At 46.9% G+C, this 17,829-nt stretch overlaps 1 protein-coding gene across 1 annotated transcript in view; it reads left to right on the top strand.

Moving 5' to 3' along the window:
- The window catches only part of FRAS1 (Fraser extracellular matrix complex subunit 1), a 194,351-nt gene that overhangs the window by 137,165 nt on the left and 39,357 nt on the right, over positions 1-17,829 (top strand). The window contains 9 exon segments of the mRNA XM_056855545.1: positions 1,002-1,164; positions 5,731-5,863; positions 6,018-6,208; positions 8,161-8,314; positions 9,590-9,850; positions 13,042-13,221; positions 14,653-14,777; positions 14,878-15,018; positions 15,747-15,974. Of these exon segments, the coding sequence (XP_056711523.1) occupies positions 1,002-1,164; positions 5,731-5,863; positions 6,018-6,208; positions 8,161-8,314; positions 9,590-9,850; positions 13,042-13,221; positions 14,653-14,777; positions 14,878-15,018; positions 15,747-15,974 (1,576 nt within the window).

Genomic DNA, 17,829 nt, shown 5'->3' on the forward strand with positions numbered 1-17,829 from the left:
ACTCCTTGGAGTCCTTTGCCTCCACATACACAGCTACCCCCACTGTCTCTGATCTAGCTGTCCTTCCTGCAACGCAGTGGAAGCAAACTCTGAATCCTTTGGCCTCTTTGGCTCCATCTCTCTGCTCTCCCTCCTTTCTTGTCCTGACCCCTGACACCACCTCTCTGCTGTCTTTGGCTTTATATGAACACATATGAAGCAGTGAACACATATGAAGCTGCCTCATACTGAATCATACCATTGGTCCATCAAAGTCAGTCCTGCCTACTTGCACTGGCAGTGGCTCTCTGGGGTATCAAGCAGAGGTCTTTCACTTACTCCCTGATCCTTTTAACTGAAGATGCCGGGGATTGAACCTGGAATCTTCTGCATGCTAAACTGATGCTCTGCCACTGAGCCATAGCCTCTCCTTTGGGTCCCAATCTACTGCATGCTAAACTGATGCTCTGCCACTGAGCCATAGCTTCTCCCTTGGGTCCCAGCACTGCAGCCACAGCCACAGTCCTTCCTCAGGTGGGGCTGCTCAGCTTCCTGGTCATGGCCCCTGCAACTCCGCAACTTCCTGTCTGCTTCTCCAGGGACTTGTGGTCCCATTAGCTGGCAGGCTGGAGAATCCGACACCTTTCTCAGACTTCTTTCAGCTCTCTTGTACACTGTGTCCAGCCTGTATCAACCTGCTCCACAATTTCGGTTTCTTGCAATAGCACCCTCCCGAGTCTTGTCTCTGCTTTTAACACTGCTGTAGGATCCAAGCGGACAAAACATAGCCATTTGTTATCACTGGCCCTTCTTCCAGGGCTGTTGGAATAACCTTTTCCCTGTCGTTGTATCTCAACCAGTAACATAAAACTGCAGGTGCTTTTCCCCCCAAGCAGATGAAACGGAGGTGGAGAAGATTAAATTGTCACCTCATCGTTTGGAGACAGGGAAGGATGAGAAAGCCTTTCATCTGGCTGTCAACGTGATTCAGCTTTCTCTCCCCCTTCCTGTGTCCTGTGCAGATATTCCACAGATTTTGCAGCCATCGATCAGCCGGTCACAGACATTTTCCACTTTGCTGTTTTCGATGCTGACGACAACCAGCTCGACAGTCAAATGTTCACCATCACAATCACGGATGTCCCGGGCATGTCTCCTGTCATCGTTTTTGCCGACCATATCACGGTATGTAAATAGCCTGGCAGAGGTCCAAATTGTAGCAGGGCGTACTTGGCACAGGCCAAGTTTAATTCTCCTCCATTTTAGGTTTTGGAGAAGCTACTTTCACAAGAAGGTGGAGAATCATTAGCTGGGATGCTAAAATACTCTGGTTCTTTTCTTCTTGAGGATTTAATTGATGTTAGATGGCAAACAGGCAGACATCAAATACTACGAGAACCATAAGGCCCTAGGATACCTTGGGTTGGATCCAGCGCTTCTATGGATGGAACGAGTCCACAGAAGCAGTTTTTGTCCTTTACCCCAGCAGTCTCCTGTTCTTCTGCTTGTCTTCTGTACAGTCCCGCATGGGACTGCGCAGGAGCAGGCCGGCCGCGGAGATGTTCTGAAAAGCTTCTAGAAGCTTCAAAATACTTGGAGCGCTCCCCCCCGTCCCCTCGTCCAGCCCCAAGCGCGAGCTTTTCCCCCGCTCAATGATCACATGACGGGGAAGGGGCTGCTCCTCCCTCAGTTCTCTCTTCGCCGCTGCGGAGTTAGGACACAGCTTCATGAGCTCTGACGAGTTTTCCTCAGAGCTGGTGGGTCGTTTTAGGAGAGCCTACTCATCTATAATGGCCTTATTTAAAAAATGTTCTCAGTGTGGTTTAAAATGGCCACAGATGACCAGCACGATCTCTGCTTATTTTGCCTTGGTGAGATGCACGTCCCAGATGCTTGTTCAGCCTGTCAGCTTCTCACCCCGAAGGCTAGACAATACCGCGCATCCCGCCTTAAAGCTACCCTGTGGGAGGAAGCCAGCCAAAGCAGTCCTCGAAGTTACAGGAACGGCAACAAGCCCCTTCTGTCTCTTCTCTGCCGGTTGAAAAGGTTACTGAACCTCCGGTATTGCCCAAGAAGCCTGCTTCGGATTCTGCTATGTCTAAGAAGAAAAAAGTTGATAAGAAGGACTCTAAGGGCAATAAAAAGGTCCAGAAAGGCAAAAAAAGCCAAAAAAACTGACAAGCAGCCTTTGCCTGATAAGGAGGGGACGGCAGACGCCTCCCGGTCTTCAGATGCTTCTCGGCACCGACAGAAATCCACGAGACACAATGCTTCACCGAAGCCCTCCTCTTCTCGGCACCAGGAATCCCCGGCGTCTCCGAGACTTTCCAATCACTGGAGTCGGGGGCGGAGTCCGGGACTGGCTCGATGCCGTAAGTCAGCATCCCCTATAGAGGGCTTGGCTTCTGTCTCTGTGTTACAGAATGAGCCGCTCTTTCCTTCCAGAGCGCCCTCCCCCTTTGGGCAGGTGAGATCTTCATGTTCCAAGCCGGAGGTTTTCCAGCGGTGCCCTTCGGCGTCGAAAGGGAAGGAGGCTCAGCTGGTTGCCCCTCATCAAGGGACGATGCCAGCTGCGACGTACCATCAATGGCCATATTTTCCCAACCCCTACATGCCTCCCCCTCCCTATAGGGAAGTTCCCTTCCCCACAACCTACCGTCGGTGCCATCACTCCAGCCGCTCTTCGGCATCGATGGATGACCCGGATAGAGCCGCTCCGCTGTCAAAAACGCAACCTGCCTCGATGCCGGTTCATACGCGTACACGCTTCGATTGTTCTGACTCAGATATCGACGTCGAAGAGTCTTCGATCCCATCCCCTGATGACATTGTCGAGGACTTGGTGCCTATATCCCCCCCTCTGGATTGGAAAATGTACTCGGATCAACTCATGAGAATGGCAAAAGCCCTTGATATTCCATACTCCCAGCCTGATTCCCGTGCGACGGACCCTATTCTAGGAGTCCTTTTCAGTTCTGACTCAGGACCAATTGCACTCCCTTTTATTCAGGGACTTTAGGATATTGCCTTATCAGCATTGTCTAGACCCTCCACCATGCGGGCTTTGACCAAGAAGGTGGAGGCTCAGTATAAAATAATACCAGAAGGGTCTGATTTTTTGTTTCAGCGTCCTATAATAAACCATATAGGTTTCAACCCTACCCATCTCCTCAGGCTTATAAAGCCCCATATGCCCCCTACCAGCAGGGAAGAAGAGGGGGTTTTAAGCACAAAGGGCGACAGGGTGGCCAGTCTCCTAGGGATCCTCAGGCACGTTCTAAAAATATGGCCTGACTAGAGCCTAATCCTACTTTTTTGGACAGGTTGTCCTATTTCTATGATCAGTGGACTGAAATCACTGATGATGTTTGGACAAGGTCTATAATAAAGTTTGGTTACCGGTTGCATTTTCATTCTTTGCCTCCCTGTTCCTCTCCTCCACCGGGTCCTGTATCTGCATCTCCCCTTTTGGAGGAAGAGATTGCTAAACTGTTAGTGAAGGGTGCAATATCAGAGGTCACCTCCCCCATGGTGGACTTGGGTTTTTACTCCAGGTACTTTCTTGTACGTAAAAAGGGTGGAGGCCAGCGGCCAATCCTTGACCTTAGGGCACTGAACAAGTTCCTTATTGTCCCTTAGTTTAGAATGTTATCCCTGAAAGACGTGTTGCCTCTCCTGTCAGGAGACCTATGGTTTGCCACGGTGGATTTACAAGATGCTTATTTCCATTTGACAGTACACCCTGCACATAGGCGGTACCTGCGTTTCCAATACAGGGGCCGCTGTTTTCAGTATAACTTCCTCGCCTTCGGCTTGGCTACTGCTCCCCGGGTCTTCACTAAATGCCTCTCTGCTGCCACGGGGTTCCTTGCCTCTAGAGGTTGTGCCGTCTATCCCTATCTAGATGACTGGCTTTTTGTCTCTTCCTCCCCCCAAGGGCTGGAACGGGACATTGCCCTGGCTTGCGATACACTTAAAGCCTTATCGTTAATAGGGATAAATCACACTTATCCCCTGCTCGCCGCATTTCAATTATCGGCGCTGTCTTAGGTGCCCCCACTTTGATGGCCTCTCTGCCTGTTGATAGAGCCCGAGTGATCCAATCAATGGTCTCTTCTTTTACACGTAACCGTTTTCTAAAAGCTGTCCAGATACAAAAACTCCTTGGACATATGGCCTCCACGACCTACTCGATCGATGTTGACTCCAGGAGCGATGCAGCTGTGGGGAGAGCGGTGTTACAGTCATTGTTCAGGTGAGGAGCCCACACCCTCCTCCAAGATAATTGAGCTTGCTACTCTCCCATGCGGGACTGCACAGAAGACAAGCAGATGAAAACAGAGTTGCACTTACCTGTAACTGCTGTTTATCCAGTGTCTTCTGTGCAGGCACACATCCCTCCCTCCTTTCCCTGCTGTGGGCTGTTTTTTCTTGATTTTATACATCTTAATGTACTCCTCCACTGCGGCGAAGGGAGAACTGAGGGAGGAGCACCCCCTTTCCCCCTCGTCATGTGATCATTGAGCAGGAAAAAAGCCCGCGCTCGGGGCTGGACAAGGGGAGGGGGGAGCGCTCCAAGTATTTTGAAGCTTCTAGAAGCTTTTCAGAACATCTTTGCAGCCGGCCTGTTCTTGCGCTGTCCCATGCGTGCCTGCACAGAAGACACTGGATGAATAGCAGTTACAGGTAAGTGCAACTCTGTTTTCCCTCTGAAAAACTGTGGCTGTGAATTCTTTTTAAAAAATATTTCAGTTTTTACTGATTAAATGAGGAAGAGTGGAAAGAATAATTCTGGAGGTGTAGTGGTTTTCAATATATTTAGTGTTAAAAGTATAGATTATTGACAAACTTCAGCATAGATTTGAATGGAATCTTTGAATTATTTCTAAATAAGACATTGAGAGACTGGGAAATGTGAATGGATGGGAAAGGATGTCTTCTGATGTGTGAAAAGTTGGGGATTCTTCTCAGCCATGCTTGGCTAATACGCTGTCTGAGTAAGACTCCCTAACATGACTCTTTATGGTATGTATGAATTTTTAACCGTGTTCCTGTATCCAGATCTATACTAATTTGCTGTTAGATTTTTTCGTGTAACATAACTTTCATATATTTTACATATATTTTTGTGTTTTTTTACATTTTACATTATTTTATTACTGAAGTTTTTACAATAAAAAGGATTTTTTTAAATTCAAAGTTTGTGTCATTGCATGGGGTGGCTGGTTAAATTAGATAACATATTTTCCAGTGAAATACAAAATCTAAAAATTTAGCCACTTACCACAGCAATTGACCACTTCAGAGGGTAGCTGTGTTGGTCTTCAGTGGAAGAGCTGGATTCGAGTCCAGTAGCACCTTAGAGACCAACGGGATTTTTGGAGTGTGAGCTTTTGAGAGCCGAAGCTCCCTTTGTCAGATACAAATTGGAATGGAGATCTCTGAGCCCTTATATCACAGTCAGAAGGTGAGAGGGGTGTTGCAAAGAAGAGAGTCAGGATGCAGAAGTACAATGCAAAATGCAATCGTCTTGGAAAGAGTGGAGCTGAAGCTGAGGATATAATAGCCCACATCCTTCTCAGACCTCTTCAGTCCAGTGGGAAGAAGCTGTTGGAGAAGAGCAAGCCCTGCCATTTGGCCCTTTCTCATCAATGTTGAAACTGGCGCTTGAGAATAGCTTCTGAGGGTGGGGTGAAAGCATCTTGACTAAATCAAATGTCGCGCACCTCAGTATTTTGTTGGCATTTTCAGGTGGATGAAGGAGGGAGGGTACCACTTTCAGCTCACCATGCACTTGCTCTGGACTCTGATCTTGTCCAAGAAGACTTAGTGGTGAAAATCGTAACTTTGCCAAAATATGGATACATTGAAAACACCAAAACAGGTAAGATGCAAGCCCTACATGAGTTCAGTAGGATGAGCAGGTTCCAATAACAGCAACAACTATTACTTCTAAGTGGCCTTTTGAGCAAATGCAAAAGATTCTGTATTTCAGTAGCAGTGCATAATCATTCACATGAACGATGCCGTGTTTGCAGGTAGACGATTTGGTCCTGGAGGCATCACAAGCTCAGATCTGACGTTCTCCATTCAAGATGTGGTGGAGAACTTCATTTATTACTTTCAAAGCGTTCACGAAAATATCGAACCGTCCACGGACTCCTTTAGCTTTTTCGTCAGTGATGGTTTCAGCCAATCAGAAACTAGCATCGTCAATATCATTATTAAGGTAAGAGAGTTCACGAGTTGGGTTTTGTGTACACATCTCTTGCTCCCTCAGTGTAAAGCAGGACTTAGAGTGTGTCCAAACATATCCACTGCATTACGTTCACCCTGACTTTCTACTTGGGCAAAATCAATTCTGAGTGTTCAAGGCAGAAACTGGTTGTCCAGTGCCCTGATTGGTTGGGATCTTGTGATATCATATGTCGCATCAAGCTTAACTTATACTGAGTCAGCCATTGGTCTATCAAGGGTCAGACCTATGAGGAAAGGTTGAAGGTGCTGGGTATGTCTAGCCTGAAGAGGAGAAGACTGAGAGGGGATATGATAACCGGGTTGTTTTCTGTTGCCCCAGAAGATCGGACCAGAACCAACAGGTTGAAATTGAATCCAAAGAGTTTCCGTCAAGACATTAGGGAGAATTTTCTAATAATCGGAGCAGTTCCTCAGTGGAACAGGCTTCCTCGGGAGGTGGTAAGCTCTCCTTCCCTGTAGGTTTTTAAGAAGAGGTTATATGGCCATCTGCCAGCAGTGCTGATTCTATGACCTTAAGCAGATGATGAGAGGGAGGGCATCTTGGCCATCTTCTGGGCATGGACTAGGGGTCACTGGGTGTGTGTGGGGAGGAGGTAGTTGTGAATTTCCTGCATTATGCAGGGGGTTGGACTAGATGACCCTGGTGGTCCCTTCCAACTCTATGATTCTATGACTTTCAAACCTTGGACTGCTTGTCCAGGGTCTCAAGCAGAGGTCTTTCTCACCACTGAATTCTTTTTTAGCTGTAAATGCCAGGGTTTCAACTAGGGTCCTTTTGCATGCCAAGCAGATGCTCTCTCCCTATGCCACAGCCCTCTCCACACCATGAACACTGCAACACCTGAAAAAACTTGCCAATAGTGCCACACTGGCTCTCCTGCACAATTTGTGACCCACCCAGAGTCACTGGAAAAGACAATAATGCTAGGAATCATTGAAGGCAGCTGGACAAGAGGAAGACCCAACATGAGATAGAATCATAGAGTTGGAAGGGACCCAAGGGTCATCTAGTCCAACCCCCTGCACAATGCAGGAAATTCACAACTACCTCCCCCCCCCCAGTGACCCCCTACTCCATGCCCAGAAGATGGGGAAAAAACACTCCAGGATCCCTGGCCAATCTGGAGCAAAATTGCTTCCTGACCCCAAAGTGATGATCAGCATTACCCTGGGCATGTAAGAAAGGTCCATGACTCAATGGATTGACTCAATGAAGGAAACCATGGCTCTCAGTGTGTAAGACCTGGGCAAAGCTATTAACGATAAGACATTTTGGAGGATATTGATTCATAGGGTTGCCATAAGTTGGAAGTGACGAGATAGCACTTAAGACACACACACAAATTCAGATTAGACTGCCAAATGTGTCTTGTGTGCTCTGAACAGTAAACTGTTTGTTTTTGTGCTGGTTTGAGACTGCAGGAATAAAGTAGTTGTCAAATATCTTTAGGCCAAAAGGCAAGGCTGACCTGTTGCTTTACTTCTCTATGCTGAGAACTATGCTGGGGCCATTGGTGGGTGTGGCACCACTATTTTCAAGCCCAAGGCTGCTTTCTTTCTCCGGGTCCAGTTTGGGTAACAGGTGACGCAACCTGCAGAACCCAAAATGATCACTGAAAAATTGACTCCTTGTGAACAGGACATGAGCTGAGCTGGCAGCTATTTGAGCATCACTATTCCCAGATATGAACTGGTCACCCGCACACCTGACTTTTCAGAGAAAAAGAACCCTAGGAGCTCTGTTCACAGAACTCTTAGCATCTCATCTGGTTCAGCCCACTTGTTACATTTCCAGAGCCCCTTTTGAGCTTCATCTGATGCACCTTTTCCTTGCATTTCCTGCTTTTTTCTTTGTTGTGGAACGTCCGTTTCTTTCACCAGCATCTTTGTTCTCACGACAGCCTTTGTGCTTTTTTTTTGTAGCGTCTGAATGATGAGTCCCCAGAACTGCAGTTGGAGCTTGTTAAAGTTCAGGATGGCAACAGAGTGGTCATCACAAACTCCTCCTTGAGGGTCAAAGACCTGGACACGCCTGACACCCAGGTGGTCTTTGCCATCACCAAGAAACCCACTCATGGTGAGATTCACAGCACAGACCAAGAATGTGTTTATGCAGCTCACTGATGTGATTAGATGGATTTGCCCTATTAGCAGCTCCTGGAATCTGGGACTTCCCCAAAAGGTGGCTTAAATTCCCACCTGTTTAGCTTGAGCAGCCCAAAGCCAAGAGATCATGCAGTAATTTTTGCTCAGGTTTTGATATTGTCTGTGGACAAAGGAGTCCTTTTAACTGTAAGAGCTTGAATCCTATGAACAAATTTCATGTTCGACAGTGGAATCGGCTACCTAGGGAGGCGGTGAGCTCTCCCTCACTGGCAGTTTTTAAGCAGAGGCTGGACAAGCAGGGATGCTCTAGGCTGCTCCTGCATTAAGCAGGGGGTTGGACTTGATGGCCTGTATGTCTCCTTCCAACTCTATGATTCCATGATTCTAGATAGATTTTGCTGTGGAGTGCACTCCCTCTTCCACTGAGACCTCCATTAGTGCAAGATCCATGGTTATAAGTGGACCATTGAGCAAATGGAAGTTTCAGACCTCTGAATGTCTCTTGGCTTGAAAACCCTATGGGGTCACCATAAGTTGGCTGTGGCATGATGGCACTTTCCACCACCACTCTGACAGCAGCCGTCCAGCAGCTCACAAAGAGCGCATGATTGGGGAGAGCCGCTCCCAGTTGTTCTCCTAACCACCTGCTGGTTAGAGGTGCACTGGGCTTGAAGATAGAGGTTGCATTTGTGGTAATTAGTGTTTGAGAGAGAGGGAATGATGCTCTTTGAACATATCTTGTCTGAAGAGCATCTAAGCTAGTGCCCCGCTCCACTGATCTTATTGTAATAAATACCATCAGTTAATGATGCATTATGGGAAGAATGAAAGGAGCCCTGTGGCGCAGAGTGGTAAGCTGCAGTACTGCAGTCCAAGCTCTGCTCACGACCTGAGTTCGATCCTGACGGATGTCAATTTCAGGTAGCCGGCTCAAGGTTGACTCAGCCTTCCATCCTTCCGAGGTCGGTTAAATGAGTACCCAGCTTGCTGGGGGTAAAGTGTAGGCAACTGGGGAAGGCACTGGCAAACCACCCCGCAAACAAAGTCTGCCTAGGAAACATCGGGATGTGATGTCACCCCATGGGTCAGTAATGGCCTGGTGCTTGCACAGGGGACGACTACCTTTACCTTTATGGGAAGAATTAGAAGCAATGGGTAGGGAACAGAAGTAAGGTGCAGGGGAGAAGAGAAGGAAGGGGGTCTGAAGTCTGTAGGGATGAACCCGTAAAGCGCTTCTTGTCCTTAGGCTTGCTCCTGAAGCGGTCTCGCTTGGATCCTGTGGAGAATGGACAGGCACTTTCAGAGGGTTCGACCTTCACCTATCAGGATGTCCTGGATGAGCTGATTGTTTATGTGCTTGAGGATCCCAGAGCCCAGTCGGATGAGTTCACATTCTCACTCACTGATGGTCTCTACACACAGACTGGGAAGGTGGAGTTCTCCATGGAGCAGCTGAGCATGGATCCCCCCAGGCTGGCTGTCAACAGGGGCCTACAACTTCCTGCTGGTACAGAATGAAGGAGTGTCCCCACTTACCATGGGGACAGTAACAGTGTTGATAGTTAAACTGTACACTAAGCTTTATCCTTCCTGTGCCATCACATTTCTTGAAAATGTAATGGCATTACAAGAGCCAGTGAAGGCTAATGGTGAGTGTGGGATAAGTATTTAGGAGATGCAGGTTCTAAACCCTATTCGTCCATGAAGCTGTTGTGATGGGCTTGTGTTCAGTTGCACGCAGTCAGCCTAATCTACCTCACAAGTGGTTATGAGATAGAGTTGCGATGTCCGCCCTGGCCACCAGCAAGGGTGGGGGGTAGGGTTGCCAGATCCAGGTTGGGAGACTCCTGGAGATTTGGGAATGGAGCCTGGGGAGGGCAGGGACCTCAGAGACCCCGAGTTCAGTCTGGTGAGGAAAATGTTGTGGGGCTCCCCGCTAAACTCAGGTCCTTCTGGACCCCCCGGGGCTCTCAGATAGAACCCCTAAATTTATTTATTTATTTACATTATTTATAGTTAGGGTTGCCAGCTCCAGGTTGGGAAATACCTGGAGATTTTGGGGGTGGAGCCTGAGGAGGGCGGAGTTTGGGAAGGGGAGGGACTTCAATGCCATAGAGTCCAATTGCCAAAGTGGCCATTTTCTCCAGGGAAACTGATCTCTATTGGCTGGAGATCAGTAGTAATAGCGGGAGACCTCCAGCTACTACCCGGAGGTTTGGCAAACCTATTTATACTCTACCTTTCTCACTGGGACTCAAGACAGATTACACAGTGTAAGTCAATACAATCAATGGGATGGGGCATCCGATATACAGTGCAATAGGATTTGTATTGCAGAATCTAGAACCAAGCAGAAATCTGCACAGAACATAAGAATCAATGTCACGTGTTAAATGATGCAAAAGTTTCATTGTAGGATCTTACTTACAGTGACAGTATGGTCTGTACGCAGTAGCAATCCTATGTATCTAAACATTTGTAGCATCTGAATATTTTTGGATAAAACGAGACTCTTCAGCAGTGTCCATTATTTCTGGAATGACTCGACAAGGAGGAATTGCAGGTCTTGAGTGTTTTCTCTTACCATCCAGGCTCTGTGGCCGCCATCACAGATCAGCACTTAAAAGCCATCGACCCTGACTCCGATGCCCTGTCTGTCAGATACGTCTTGAGCAGGGATCCCAGCCTCGGACTCCTGCGAATGAATCAGAAGGATTCCCTGGTTCCGATCTCCGTTAACGGTCCAGTCAAAAGTTTCACCCAGGCTGATATAAACAAAGGTGAGTGCTTCTGGATGCAGCTCGTACAGCAGGGGTCCCCAACCTTATTGAGCCGGTGGGCACCTTTGGAAATGTGACACAGGGTGGTGGCTGCCTATGGCAAAATGGAGGCGGAGCCAACCAGAAAATGGTGGCTGTGGGAAGTGGAGCCCAAATGCAGGGGAGAAGAAGGTTAAAAAATCCTGAAAGGGTGATGTCATGTCTCTGATTTGTAGACGACTGGCAGTTCAACACAGGCTTGTGCTCAGTATTACATCTCTCCTTTCTCTTCTGCCTCTTCTCTACAGGACATGTGGAGTACAGCCACGAAAAAGGGGAGCGAGCTGGGACGTTTGCTGTCTTTTTTGATGTGGCAGATGCAGAGGGAAACAAAATGGCCAACCAGTCATTTGCTATTAACGTCATAGGTAAGGTCAGAGATCCTGCCACTGCATTGTTTCCTTTTGGCAAGGAAGGTGATTTGTTAACCAGAAAGTTGTGGCCAAGATTTGGACCACGGAACATGATTTCAAGAAAAAGCATGAACACCAGTAGGTGATAATCCAGGCAGGGACTATAACAGAGTGAAACTTTTGATTTTACTGTCCTAAAGTTCAAGGTCACCCAGAGTAACATATTCTCATCTTCCTGATCAACAGTCATTAATTTTATTATTCTCTATTAATCTGCATGGAGCTGGGTACAATGAATTTGACTGCCATGCAGCAAGAAGGGGGAATTAGCAGAAATCCCCCATCTCCCAAAACATACTGTTCTGCAAGCTCTTCCATCTGTAGAAGAGATTGCACAAGAGGGAAGGGGGATAATTTCCCTTTGAGCTGCAGCCCCTCCCCATAAATCTCCCAGTCCTTTTTGGAGAGTCGCAGGCGGAAAGGAAAGCTTAATTCCATGAACTTGTTGGACCGAGAGTAAATTCTCCAAGGGCAGAATGGAATTTTTGTGCCTCACTCCTTGAGCCATTGTGGTATAGTGATTAAGAGCAGTGAACTCTCATCTGTTGAACTGGGTTTGATTCCCTGCATCTTATCTGAAGAACCAGGTTTGATTCCCCACTCTTCCACGTGAAGCCTGCTGGGTGACCTTGGGCCAGTCACAGTTATCTCCAAACTCTCTCAGCCCCACCTACCCTCACAAGGTGCCTGTTGGGGGGAGGGCAAGGGAATGTGATTGTAAGCCGCTTTGAGACTCCTTATGGTAGAGAAAAGTGGGGTATAAAATCCAACTCCTTCTTTCCACCGGAGGCCACTGAGCTCCACAAAATACTGCTCTTGGGGGAGAGGGGGCCCTGAGGAATGACATGGGGGAGGCTGCAGTGGGAGGGGGGAAGACTGGTAGAAATTGCCAGTGTAGTCTGGATCCAGCCCATTCATTTCACAATTGAACCCATAGTCATTTTTATTTATTTGTTTGTTTATTTATTTATTTTTCAATTTGTATCCCACCCTCCCCAGAAAGCCGGGTCAGGGCGGGTAACATCATTAAAACATAACATACAGTCCATAATCATATAGAACAACAAAGGCAGCAATAAAATCCTCAAACCCTGTAACAGACCCCATAACCTGTTGGCAATTTTATTTGTTACTTTGCATTTTTAAACAGAGTTCCATAGGTGAATTGTGCCCTCTTAGGGAAAAGACAGGTCATTCTTTCCTGAAGGGTCATTCATTATTCAAGAATATTCATTCTTCCACAATATGTTTGGCAATAGGTTTAAAAAAAAAACAGTTACCAAAAAAATTGATAGGTTTTTAAAAAAATGTTGCTTTAGAATATTTGTGTATGTATAGAAGACAGACAGAGGAAAAAACCTAGTGATGGGGGGGAGGAGGGAGAGAGAGAGAGTGGGAGAGAGAAAGCAAAGCAAGCTGTCTGTCTTTTGCTGCAAATTCTTTTTCCCCCCCTCCATCACTCTCAGAGGACCGGTTGCCCCCATCCATCACTGTCAACACCGGACTCTCCCTAGATGAAAACTCTGTAAAGAAGATCACCACTCTTGAGTTGTCTGCCACAGATCAGGACAGCGAGCCAACCAATCTCTTGTACAGGATCATCAAACAGCCTCAATTGGGACACCTGGAGCACACTGCATTGCCAGGTTTGCATGCATTTGGGGTTTGGTTTTTTTTTTTGACAGTCAAAAACAAAGACAAGGCTCCCAGGTATGGTTGCCAACCTCCAGTTGATGGCTGGAGATCTCCCACTGTTACAGCTGATCTCCAGGCAACAGAGATTAGTTCACTTGGAGACAATGGCCGCTTTGGAAGGTGGGCTCTATGGCATTATACCCTGTTATAGTCCCTTCCCTCCCCAAACCCGGCCCTCCTCAGGCTCCACCCCATAATCTCCAGGTATTTCCCAACCCAGAGCTGGCAACCCTACTCCCAGCTCATTGAAATCCAAGAGACCAAAGTGTTTTAACTGTGAGCTTTTCTTTGAGTGCCAGCGTGGTGTAGTGGTTTGGAGCTGTGGACTCTAATCTGGAGAACCGGGTTTGATTCCCCAATACTCTACGTGAGCGGTGGACTCTAATCTGGTTAACCAGGTTGGTTTCCCCACTCCTACACATGAAGCCACCTGGGTGACCTTTGGCTAGTCACAGTTCTCTTAGAGCTCTCTCAGCCTCACCTACCTCACAGGGTGTCTCTTGTGCGGTGAGGAAGGGAAGGAGATTTTAAGCCGGTTTGATTCTCCTTAAAAGGTAGGGGAAATTGGTATATAAAATGCAGCAATCAATAGTATAGGAGACCAATAGGAGACCAAATCATATGAGGAAAGGTTGAAGGAGCTGGGTATGTTTAGCCTGAAGAGGAGAAGACTGAGAGGGGATATGATAACCATCTTCAAGTACTTGAAGGGCTGTCACATAGAGGAGGGGGGCGAGTTGTTTTCTGTTGCCCCAGAAGGTCGTACCAGAACCAACGGGTTGAAATTAAATCGAAAGAGTTTCCATCTAGACATTAGGAAGAATTTTCTAACAGTTAGAGTGGTTCCTCAGTAGAACAGGCTTCCTCGGGAGGTGGTGAGCTCTCCTTCCCTGGAGGTTTTTAAGAAAAGGTTAGACGGCCATCTGTCAGCAATGCTGATTTTATAACCTTAAGCAGATGATGAGAGGGAGGGCATCTTGGTCATCTTCTGGGCATGTAGTGGGGGTCACTGGGGGAGGAGGTAGTTGTGAATTTCCTGCATTGTTCAGGGGGTTGGACTAGATGAGCCTGGTGGTCCCTTCCAACTCTATGATTCTATGTATATTTCCAGCCGTGCAATGTTTAGATTTCCTGCCTCAGTCACCAAAACTTGCACTCAAATTATGCCAAGATAATTCAATCTTCAGTCTTTTTTCAAAGCTGCCATGGGACGGTTAGCCTACAACAGGGACTTCCCAGTGACTCTTTTGTGCAGTTGACGCCTCCCCCCCCCCCCCGGGAAAATTAAGCTTTCTTTTTAGAAAGAGCGTTTCTAGTCCACATAATTATGACAGCTGCTTTTCTTTTTCTTGCTATTATTTTGTATTTCCCCCCTACTCTAGGCAGAAAGATTAGCTCCTTCAGACAGGCGGACCTCATTTCCCGCAGTGTACAGTACATCCATACCAGTGAGGAGGAGAAACATTCGGACTCCTTAACTTTCTCCGTTTCCGATGGGACTCACGAGGTGAGTGGCTCCTCTTCCTCAGGTGTTGTCCTTCGGTGGAAAAGCTGCATCGGGTGAGATATGCTTGCTTGTTTCCCCTTGTGTTTCTTTCCGCTGATAGGTGAGCCAGACCTTTGACATCAACATTAATCCGGTGGATGACTCGTTGCCCATAGTGCAAAGCCCAGGAATGAGAGTCCAGGAAGGAATCAGGAAAACCATCACAGAATTTGAGCTTAAAGCCATGGATGCTGACACGGAGGTAAGGAAAGGAATCCATCCTGTAGGGCTCCAGCATGGGGTAGTGGTTAAGAGCTGTGGTTAGGAGCTGTGGACTCTAATCTGGAGAACCGGGTTTGATTCCCCACTCCTCCACATGAGCAGCGGAGGCTCATCTGGTGAACCGGGTTGGTTTCCCCTCTCCTACACATGAAGCCAGCTGGGTGACCTTGGGCTAGTCACAGCTGTCTTAGAGCTCTTTCAGCCCCAATCACCTCACAGGGTGTCTGTTGTGGGGAGGGGAAGGGAAGGTGATTGTAAGCCAGTTTGATTCTTCCTTAAATAGTAGAGAAAGTCAGCATATAAAAACCAACTCTTCTTCTTCTTCTTCTTCTCAGAGATATACCAGCTATCTATTTAGCTATCATAGCTAATACCTATTGATTGACATAGCCTCCGTGGATTTGTTTAACCTGTTTGAAGGCCATCTAAATGAGAGTGGCCATCACCATGACATGGTGAATTCTGTAAGGTGTTTGCATGTTATGTGAAGAGAATACCAGAAATCATGGGAGGGCTGATTCATAGGGTCAATTACTAGCTTGCAAAAAGAGAATCAACTCCACTGAAGCTTTTGAAATAGTAGTCCAGAACTCAAGTGTTTGGGATGGACTCGCGTTGACTTTGGAAGGATTTTCAAGAATATTGATGGCTGCAGCTCTTTTTCCATTCCACTGTCACCTTCTCACATGTTCCTTTTCGGTGTGATAGGCCAAAACCATCACATTCTCCATCGTACAGCCCCCACACCATGGCTTGATAGAGCGTACCAGTGATGGGCACCATTATCGCCCAACCCATGCTTTCACGATGGAGGACATCTACCAGAACCGGATCAGTTACAGTCATGATGGCAGCAACTCACTGAATGACCACTTCACCTTCAAAACATCTGATGGAACCAACCCCTTTTTTGTTGTGGAGGAGGAGGGAAAAGAGGTTGGTAGTGATAACAAAAATAAAATGGCGGTTTTACATTCCAGCCAGAGCCAATCAACATGTAAAACAGAGTTGCAGAATACAATTTCTCCTGGACTGGGTTGCTTCAGGAGTGGGATGGGGCGCTTAATTGCTTCTCCATGAAATAAAAGTCTCCTTCCTCATAGAAATGTAGTTTCAGGTGGGTGGCCGTCTTGGTCTGTAGTAGAAGAGCTAGATTTGAGTCCAGTAGCACTGTAAAGACCAACAACGTTTTTCCAAGTTATTAGCTTATGAGAGTCAAAGCTCTGGTGAAGGGAGCACTGATGCTCGAAAACGTTTACCTTTCAAAAACATTGTTGGTCTTTAATCATGCTGTAATTGAAAGCTGTAATGCCAAAGAGAAGGCTAGCGTATGAATTTTCTCCTTGACTTTCTAGCTTTCTATATGCTGGGAGATTTTAAAAAATAAATTGTGAGGGAGCATTTGAAAATGTGCCCTCCCCTCCTGCAGTTAAAGTGGAACAGTCCAGTGAGAGCTGTACCACATAATTCTCTAGCATTAGTACAGTTTGTTGGCAAAAATACTACTAAAGAGGCTAAGAAGATTCTCACACTATGTTGCCATAGGCACAAACTAAATTTTGTTCTGGCAATGGAGAATAAGGAAAAGTCTGTGTTATGTGGGTGATTCCTTTCCATTTTCTGTGGCATTTCCCTCTTCAAACTTTGGCAGAATAGGCTGTGGCAGGAGAGTGGGAGTATGGTTGCCAGATCTGGGTTGGGAAATGCCTGGAGATTTTGGGGGTGGAGCCTGGGGAGGGTGGGCTTGTGTGAGGGGGGGCCTCAGGGGGACATAATGCCATAGAATCCATCCTCCAAAGCAGCCATTTTATCCAGGGGAACTGATCTCTATCGGTTGGAGATCAGTTGTAATAACAGGAGATCTCCAGGTACCACCTGGAGGTTGGCAACCCTGTGGGAGAGTCATAATAATCATGTTCCCTAGTGGCAGTTGCACATCATTTCCATTAGCGACACAGGATTGTCACGTGGAATGTGGTAATTTTTGCTGAATGTCTGTGAGATCACAGTTTATTTTAACTCTCATTTGGAGTTACTAAAATCACTCCTCCCTGTCTGCTTGCACTAAGTGAAAGCAATTGTACCCTCCGTTTCTTTCCCATGCATGCATTGCACACGGTCTTTCCTCTGATAAAATTTCAGAAGCAAATCAAATAAAATCATGCAAACCACCTTACATTCCATCGCGCCATCTGCACATCGCTGTTTTGTTAAAAATTATCCTGCTGCAGCAGTCCTTCCGTGAGCCGAACTGCTCTAAATACATTTTCCTTTCCACTCATGCATCACTGGATCAAAGCCTGTGGTTAGTTTTGTGAAACCAGGATTTGGCTCACAGGCAGTAACATGAATCCTGGTTTGCCTCAACAAATGCTGGTTTATTCTCTGGCTAAGCATCATGGGAGCCAGGGAAAGCGCAAAGGATTGAGCCTGTATCAGACATTATGTGAAATCCTAGCAAAAACCAATTGTAGTTAATAACCCAAATTCAGACCATGATCCTGGTTTGACTTCAGACCAACAAGGCTACCCACCTGACATTTTCCCACAGAGTCACTGTACAGCCTCAGGCAAAACATTACCTCAGCTCCTTCATCTGTAAAAATGGGAATAATACTGAGTTCTTGCACGTAGAATACCATACAGATTTGGGAAGCCCTTTGCAAACTGAAGAATGCAGTGTAACCACAAAACACTAACAGAGAGAAGGGCGTCAGATTAGCCAGTAAAGGTAGCCCCCAGTGTATGCACTGGGTCATTACTGACCCATGGAGTGATGTCACATCACGAT

This window comes from Euleptes europaea, chromosome 9 (genome assembly GCF_029931775.1).
Source record: "Euleptes europaea isolate rEulEur1 chromosome 9, rEulEur1.hap1, whole genome shotgun sequence".
Taxonomy (NCBI): domain Eukaryota; kingdom Metazoa; phylum Chordata; class Lepidosauria; order Squamata; family Sphaerodactylidae; genus Euleptes; species Euleptes europaea.